Below are 9485 nucleotides of genomic sequence, written 5' to 3'. Positions count from 1 at the left end.
TCACTCTTAGCCTAAGAGCACTGCAGGCTTAAATGGGGTGTAAGGGATCAAGAAACAATTGCTGAGCTCACTAGGTCAGGGCTGTTTGAAGCCATGGCCAGCATGCCATCTGCAGTGTCTAACTTCTTCAAGAAGTTACTGATGAATAAAAGTGATACAACTCATCCACATTAGGAATGGAGAGTGTGGAATGATGGATTGCAGAAAGAGGAGGATTAGAATAAAGGATTTAGAATGAGCTCACAAGGTTGATAGAGTGGATAGTCTAGAGGAAAAATTATTTGTCAGTAATGTGAAGTATTGGATAAGTAGTAGTGAGGGTGACTGTTGATTCACTCCTGTACCTGACCACCACATGAACAAACTCTTGCTTGAAGGGGTAGAGATGACTGCTTTTAAATCATCTTTTTCCTGCAGCTACAATGGGGCCAAGATGCCGTGAAGTCTTAGGAGTATTAAAGGCAGAAGTTGTGCTAAGAAAGAAAGGCAGCTCAGAAAATCCAAGCCAGGTGACTTTGAATAACAGGGAGAAGTCCTGTGACCCCAGCAGTATTAAAACCGAGCTCTGAGAAAGGCTTCTTTTCCTACTGAAGTAAAGAGAAATAATGACAAGTTGATTTATTAACAGGAATTTGCACAGTTCAGATATGAATGGGCTGGTCCAAAAGGCTTTGGATGCTTCAAACGTCTATGAAAACATTGCCAATTATATTAGTGAAGCCAGTGAATCAGCAGAATTGGCTTTGAACATCACTGACCGAATTTACGATGTGAGTATTACTTGATTTTAGAATTCATTTATATGTTGCCTTTCCCTAATGTCATTTTTTGAGCTTCTGATATAAATAACAGGAAGGGCAGGAGAACTAAGATAATTTTACTTATGTTATGAGCTATTGCAAGTTCTTTAAAATGTACCACATTCCAGGTATTAAATGTCAAAGTCTTTTGAAGCTTTTTAAAGCCAAAGCTGAAAACTATTTCCTGCTGATAGACAAGATACTTTATGCATTCACTCAAATTTTTTCAACCCCCAAATTATTTACTGAATGGCTTCTACATGACAAGTACTATTGTGGGTCCTTGGCCAGTATTGTTCTAAGCTCACTGACTTTTCCTCAAAATAACGTCAATTTTGAAAATGCCAAGGTCATTTTTCCTTTGTGTTCACATTTGACCTTGATTGCTGAGCTATGAAAAAGCAGCTGTATGAATTTTGCTCTGGTGTTTAATACATAAACTGTCATTTAATCCAGAAATCATTAAAAAATTGATTTCTTCTGTCAATCTTATTCTTTCTGTATCCAATTCCTTTGTAGGCTGTGAGTGGGATTGATACTCAAATCATTTACCACAAAGATGAAAGCGAGAACCTCCTCCATCAAGCCAGAGAACTGCAAGAAAGAGCTGATTCTAGTAAGTATCCTCACTCACCTACCCCCCTGATCACATATATCTACTGCCTTTCACACTGTACTTCTGCATGGAGATAGTATTCAATTCTAGGATTAAGGAACAAATGGTACTTCTATTGAATCATATGTTAATAGTCTCTGTTCGCTTATAGCATATTAAAAAAAGCAACAATTGGATACGTTTAAGTAAAGTGTGTTCATATACAACATTTTCATGTGCTGAAATAATATGGAGACGCAAACTTATTCAAGATATGGTGAATAGTCTTGTGCATTAAATTGACAAATTCCTCATAATTTCCAATAAATATCAACTTTTAAAAAGATAATGCCATAAAATACATTAAATACTAAAACTATAATACATATAATTAAATTTTTCTTACAAAATTCAGAAAGTCCTTTAAATTTTTACCTTTAAGGGGTAGGTCCTCTCTGTGAGAATCAGGTCATTGTGCCACAGAGCCTTCTGGTTATTTGCATTTTCTTGTGGTTGGTATTCTACATTGTTTATTGTGGTCAGTCCAATCTAATAACCATAGGTGTAGAAATCTTTCCAAAAGCCAGTTTTTTGTACCTGCTGAAGGAAGATTATCTTACAATGAGAGGAAGGAAGATTATCTTACAGTGAGAGTGAAGAAAAAAAGTCAAATCATTTTATTCAATTTTTAATCTTATGAATTATTATTAAAAACAATTGAATGAGGCCCTCCCTGGTGGCGCAGCTGGTTAAAGCACAGCACTGAGAAGCTAAAGCCACTTCCGCATGAGTTCGATTCCCGCCTGCCCCGGAGGTGACCACATGACAGGGCAGACCTCTCCTGACCCACCCGCTGCTCCCCTCAGCAGTGTACTTAGTCGATCTGCCTGTTATGCTCCCCACTCTGTCTCTGGTGAAGCCTCTTGCTGCCCCTGAGCCTCTGGCCTGTACCCCACTTCTGTATGCGCAAATAAATAAAAATCTTTAAAAAAAAAAAACACAATTGAATGAACTAAGAATTTCACCCAGCACTGCTTATTGCTGAGCTGATAGCTTATTTTTAAGGATAGTCAGGTATTGACTAATAAGATTTCAAATCCACTATGTAGGTAACTATCCCCTAAAGGCAAAGGTCAAGTTGAAAACTAAAAACTTCAAATAATTTCATCAAAGCATTTAATCTCAAATCTAACCATCTGTTTACTTTTAAAAGTCACTATATAGACAAGAAATGCAGTGTGTTTTCCATATGCAGGATATTTAAGTAATTACATAAAGCAACTATGTTTTATATTTTCTGGATAAACAAAGGCAATAAAATGCTATTTAGCTTCTCTACCCTAATTAACTTATATGTCTAATCAGTTAATTATATTAGTCTAATTTCAACAGTCTTTAGAAAAGAAATAGGAAATTAGCAATACAGAATTAGCATACTAATTTAAAAAGAAAATATTTTTAAATAAGTGCTGTCATATTTATGTACTGATGTGAAGACCAAATATTTGGGTCTTCATGACACAGCGACTTATACACTTTATTCTCCTTGATCATTTGTAATGTGTTTTCTCAGTCTTGTCATTATAAAGTTATTAAGCCTCATGAAAACAACTTTTCTATTCAGGTAATTAATGAAAGTTCTTCGAAGCTTCCTATTTTATGTGAGATAAGTCTCCCTGAATATTTTGCACAGCTGATCATTATTTTATGATCTTGTTCAGTTAAATTCTTTCATATACTTTCAGCAAAAGGAACCTCAGTAGGGTGTTAGAACTGTGGGACCGGGCGCTACCTGGTGGTGCAGTGGGTTAAAGCACAGCACTAAGAAGCTGGCCTCAGCCACCTTGGTGCAAGTTCGATCCCTGGCCCCAGAGGTGATCCACATGGCACAGCAGACCTCTCCTGACAAACCTGCTGCTCCCCTCAGCAGTGTACTTCATCGATCTGCCTGTTCTGCTCCCCACTCTGTCTCTGGTGAATCCTCTCACAGCCCCTGCACCTCTGGCCTTACCCAGTTCTGTATGCACAAATAAATAAATCTCCCTGGACTTTCTTCTCCTTAGTCATGCACATGCTTACGATAAGAATTCAGATTTTCAATTTGAGTCATATGCATCTACTGGATTACATTATAATTTCAGATTACTGTTAATTGAACTACATTGTAATAAAATTTCATATTACTATTAATTCATTTCCAAATAACTTCCCATTACCAGCAACCTTTACTACCTAAGTTGGCTTGTCTTCATTATCTATATCAAATATTTAACAATCTATAATAAATTCAGGAAACTCTGATTTAAAGGAAACTGTCTAAGAATAAAATCTGATGAACTATAAGATCTCTGTACATAAAGTTGTAATGCATAACTGAAAGAAATTAAATATCATCTAAATAAAGATGAAAATTTAGATCTAAAGAAGAATAAAAACTGTATTACATAAAAGACACAAATTTATAAAAATGATAATTCTCCCAAATTTTTCTATAGGACTCAATGTGATATCAATTGAAGTGTCAGAACTCTATGTACCTATACAGGATAATTCTAGAAATTCTGTGAAAATGGGTCAGGCAAGCATAGTCAATAAAAGGATAAATATAAAGCTACGGGGCTTTTTTGTTGTTCCGGGGTTTAAAATCTCAGTACTACCAAACTATCACCAGTAACTGTGGCATGAGTTCAGTCACCAGCCCAGGGAGTTGACCCACACCATGCAGCAGACCTCTCCTGTCTTATCCACTGCTCTCCTCTGCAGTGTATTTCGAGAGATCTGCCTATTCTGCTCCCCATATGTCCCTGGTGAATCTTCTCACCCCCCCCCAACACCTCTGCTTATACCCCAGTTTTTATATGCATAAATAAATAAAAATCAATCTTTAAAAAAATAAAGCTGGAAGACTTCAACTGATATCAGGAGTTACAAATCTGTGGAAATTAAGACTGATATAAATGAAATTTAGAATTAATAGTACTATCATTTCTTTGAATAAAGTTTAAAAGCAGACACAACTAACAGGTGGAGAGAGAATTCTGAAAGTGGTCCTCTCTAGATAATTTCAGAGAACCCAGTGAGTTCTGAGGCTATTACATTTTGCAGTAATTTGTGAAAATTCATCAAACTGTGTGTTTATAACATGGGTGTGTAGTATTGATTAAACCTTACTAAACAGTTCAGGAAAATGGAATTATTCTTATATAACCACTCTTTGCCACAAATAGAGATTGATCTTTTCAGCTCTTTCTAAATTGTGCTGCGTGGTTTCATTTGTTATAATAGTACTTCATTTTCTAATCAAAGAAATTAGCCATTATTTCTACACTTTCTAAGAGTAACTATGGCATCCTAAATCCTTTGCCAAACAGTATTACCAGTTTCCTGCCATTCTGTTTCTCTGAACGAGAGGCCACTTTTCAGAATTCGTGTTCTATGCTCAGATCAGACTCAGAATACTATTGTAGATAACGCCATGGCACAATGAGCACTTTCCTTGTGGAAAGTGTTCCTGCATCTTTTCCCTACCTTTTGTCTGTTTCTCCGCAGGCAATGAAGAGGCAGTGGCTGACACCGGCAGGCGTGTGGGTGGAGCGCTAGCTCGGAAGAGTGCCCTTGAACACAGATTAAGTGATGCTGTCAGGCGGTTGCAAGCAGCAGAGAGAGGTAAGCATCACAGACAGAACTAAAAATTCATCTGTTTGTTAAAAAAAAACCTTTGGTGGCCCTCCCTGGTGGCGCAGCAGGTTAAAGCACAGCACTGAGAAGCTAAAGTCACTTCCGCATGAGTTCGATTCCCGCCTGCCCCGGAGGTGACCACATGGCGTGGCAGACCTCTCCTGACCCCCCCGCTGCTCCCCTCAGCAGTGTACTTCGTCCATCTGCCTGGTCTGCTCCGCACTCTGTCTCTGGTGAAGCCTCTCGCTGCCCCTGAGCCTCTGGCCTATACCCCAGTTCTGTATGAACAAATAAATAAATCTTAAAAAAAAAAAAAAAAAAAACCTTTGGGGCCCTCCCTGGTGGCACAGTGGGTTAGGACGCACCACTGAAAGCTAGCCACAGCCACTTCAGTGCAAATTCAATCCCGGACCCAGAGGTGACCCACATGGCATCACAGACCTCTCCTGGCCCACCAGCTGCTCCCCTCATCAGTGTACTTCATCGATCTGCCTGTTCTGCTCCCCGCTCTGTCTCTGGTGAAGCTTCTCACTACTCCTGCACCTCTGGCTTGTACCCCAGTTCTATATGAATAAATAAATAAGTCTTAAAAAAAACTTTAGGGTACAGAGGGCAGTGGTATTAAAGATAAACTTTTGAGAAAGTAGTAGGTGATTCCTTATCAATTTTTTGATGACCAAAGAAACTGCAAATATCAAAAATACCTTGTCAACACTTATTATTTCTTAATTTTTTCATGGTAACTGTTCTAACCATTGTGAAGTGAGATTGCATTGTGATTAAATTTACCTTTTGGCCCTCCCTGGTGGTGCAGCAGGTTAAAGCACAGCACTAAGAAGCTAAAGCCACTTCAGCATGGGTTTGAACCCTGCCCACCCCGGAAATGATCCACACGGCGTGGCAGACCTCTCCTGACCCGCCCGCGGCTCCCCTCAGCAGTGTACTTCAAAGATCTGCCTGTTCTGCTCCCCACTCTGTCTCTGGTGAACCCTCTCACCATCCCTGCACCTCTGGCTTGTACCCCAGTTCTATATGCAAAAGTAAAGAAATCTTAAATTAAAAAAAAATTTACCTTTTAATTTGAAAATAATTTTAATGAGATTAGTCAGGTTTACTTATTGAGACTTCCTACAATACTCTTAATTATACCAAATTAACATATTCACAAGTTCTCGTTTAGCATAAAAGCCCAAACTTTGCAGTGATTAAATCGATGTCGCTGTCCCCAATAGCTGTTCTCCTGCTCTGCAAACTGACTAGCCTTGTGTTCTGTGTGAAGGTGATTCTCAGCAACGCCTGGGCCAGGCCAAGCTGAACGTCAAGGAAGCTGACAAGACCACACTGCAAGTCCAGCAGATCACCGGCCCGCTGGCCAGCAATCTAACCAGCTGGTCACAGAACCTTCAAAACTTTGACACTTCTGTTTACAACACCGCCGTGGACACTGCCAGGGATGCAGGTGTGCCTGAGGGTGTCACAGTTGGCATCCAGTTGAGGGATTAGCCATTAAACTGTATACATTTTTTAATTAAACAGTCATTTTCTTCATTTGGACTATATAAACATTAACTTAAAAAAGGAGAAAATCTTTTGCTTGGTCCATCTATTCATATGTGCTTGTGCGCACGTTTTATGTGGATTATATCTTGTGTCATATATTTCACATCAATTATTTCTGTGTGAAGTAAGGGAAGAAGATGTTTTTATCAATGTAAGATTGATCCTTGAAAGAAGCTTGTTTACAGGTCAGGGTCAATAATCTTAACAAAATATTGATTTGTGTTTAGGAAAAAAATACCAAATGGCATTGTTTTGGCTAACAGCATTGCTTTCTCTCAAGTAAAGTTATTTCCAACAAGTACTAACAATGGCCAAAGTAAACTCAAACTTTGCATTAAAAATGGTGCTGACCAAATTCAATATACAGATTTATAGCAATGAAATGAAATATTTTGATAACTGCCTAGTTTATTTAGTTAGTCATGTATGTTAAAATTACATATTATCTGAGAAATTTCCTTTTCAAGGTTCATAATTTTCTTCAGTTTCTTCATACCTCAAAATATCAGTGTCTCAGTCATGATCTGAACTTTCAGTTCTCTGCATGGCTCTAGAGACCATGGTGTTTTCATGTCCATCTGAGTTAAGAAATGGCTTTATGAATCTCTCTGTTATTTGTCTATTACTAGAAATTGTACCCAGAATCATAAATACCCATTTCCGTAACAGGAAGATAGGTCCTTTATATGCACCAAAAATTTAAGTATATATTTATGTGTCCTTACAAGTAACTTCTTAATTAATTGATTTTAAATATGATTTATAAAAGATTTGCCTATATGACATCCAGTATTTTCATTTATAAAGATATTGCATTATGAATATTTGTTAAATCTGTGTTAATTATTTTCCTTCTTTATTCCCAGTGATTCCAATAAGCATGCAAAACAAGCACCAATTAAAATAATGTCAGCCCTCTATGTTTTCCTCAAATGGCATTTTGTTGTTCATAACAAAATAAATGAAAGTACATATCAAAATTTAAGACTGGTAAAAACTTAAGTGTACAATGGTTCCCTTTTGCTGAGAGAATTAAGAATAGATGCTGGCTTCTATGCATTTTCATAGTCAACATTTATATGATGCTTTAAATATGCTTTATTTAAATAAGTATACTATATATTTAAATACTTTTACATTATAAAATGGCTATTGCAATCTGTAATCCAAACAATGAATTTTCGCTTCTATATCAATACTAATCAATAAAATTAACTGATAGTTGCTATTATCCTATTTAATTTCATCCCTTGTGTTGGAAAAGGGCCTCATTCCCTAAGTACCGATAAAAGATGTTTCCTTGACTCATTGATATAACCCTTGAATGAGTTCAGATTGGCTCCAGTAAGAGGCTTGCTCTTGCCCAGCTGCTGCTAACTCAGTGACCACAGCCCTGTCCTTCATAGGGAAAAACCCAGAACATCATCATTCTCTGGTGCAATGGTTCTCACACTATTGGGTGCAGCAGAATCACCCGGGCCCTACCCCAGAATTTCTGAATCAATAGGTTTGGGATGGGGTGAGAGAATTTGCCTTTCTTACACATCCCCTAGTGAAACTTCCTCTGATGATCTGGGACCCACCCAGTCAATCAAATTTCAGAGAGATTTCTGCCCTTCTCTTCTGTGCTTTGTTTTTCTCTTACCAAGCCATAGTCTTATGATTTGTGTTCTTCTCCACACACGTATGCTACAGCTTAAAAAAAAAAAAAAAAAGTCAACCTAAAAGTGTTGGTCAGATCTGCTTGTAGCATCACCTTGTCTGGGCTGTAGATGCTGGTTGCCTTGGCATAATTTTGCAGGATTAAAAAAGTCACTTCTGATAATTCTACCAGAAATAACCATATATTTATTGTTCTTTCACCTGATTCCTAAAATATACTTAATATTGTGCTATTGACACATGATTCATTTTTATTAACTGCAGTAAGAAACCTGACAGAAGTTGTTCCTCAGCTCCTGGATCAGCTTCGTACAGTCGAGCAGAAGCGACCTGCAAGCAATGTTTCTGCCAGCATCCAGAGGATCCGAGAACTCATTGCTCAGACCAGAAGTGTTGCCAGCAAGGTAACCGCAGGAGAGTCTTCACTCAGTGCTGATGAGAACAAGGGACTGAGCTCCAATTTCTCGGGCAACTTCCAGAGCCTGGAGCCTTTCCATTGTATTAGCCCATTAAGTGGTTCTCAGCCCATAGGTTCATTAGAATCATATGAGGGGTTTTTAAAAAGAAGCCAACCTCAAAAAACAAAAACAAAAACAGGCTCTCTACAGGAAGAGCATCTGTGTTTTTTGAAAGCCCCCCAGTAAGTCTAATCCATAGTAAAGATTAAGAAACACAGACCTAACTTAGTCAACACAACTCATAGAGCAAAAGAAATCAAGTACAGCTAATTCCAGTGGAAGACTCTAGCAGCAGCAGCAGCAGTCGTAGCAGTAGTAGTAGTAGTAGCAGCAATAGTAGTAGCAGCAGCAGCAATAGCAATAGTAGAAGTAGTAATATAGTCATAGTAGTAGTAGTAATGACCTTAACAGCTATTTCGATGCCATTCCTATCTTATAATCTCACACATCTCTGTCTCCAAAGAATTACTTGGTGTACATGACTTGAAGCTTTTATTTATCCCTCCACACAGCGAAGGAACATAGCTGAGGAACTACATACCAGCTAAGATGAATGATCTCAGCACCCTGCTCTAAGATAGTTATGCGGAAGCAATGCAGCAACCCTAGAACTAACACCAGCTTTAGAAAGAACAAATCCTGACACAATTAACATTTTTAATGTGGCAACAAAGGCTTTGTTCTTGGCCCTTTTTTGAAATTATTTTTTTAAAAGATTTATTTATTCATACA

General features: G+C 38.0%; 1 protein-coding gene across 2 annotated transcripts in view; it reads left to right on the top strand.

Annotated features, from left to right (window-relative positions):
• Positions 1-9485, top strand: part of LAMA4 (laminin, alpha 4) — a 124769-nt gene that overhangs the window by 75659 nt on the left and 39625 nt on the right. For both annotated transcript variants that reach the window (XM_004673783.2, XM_004673784.2), the window contains exons 15-19: positions 629-770; positions 1320-1416; positions 4945-5061; positions 6353-6532; positions 8560-8699. In XM_004673783.2, the coding sequence (XP_004673840.1) occupies positions 629-770; positions 1320-1416; positions 4945-5061; positions 6353-6532; positions 8560-8699 (676 nt within the window). The remainder of the gene's footprint in view (positions 1-628; positions 771-1319; positions 1417-4944; positions 5062-6352; positions 6533-8559; positions 8700-9485) is intronic.

This window comes from Condylura cristata, unplaced genomic scaffold, assembly GCF_000260355.1.
Source record: "Condylura cristata isolate star-nosed mole 26May11 unplaced genomic scaffold, ConCri1.0 scaffold00001, whole genome shotgun sequence".
NCBI lineage: Eukaryota > Metazoa > Chordata > Mammalia > Eulipotyphla > Talpidae > Condylura > Condylura cristata.
This window is presented reverse-complemented; position numbering and strand designations above follow the sequence as displayed.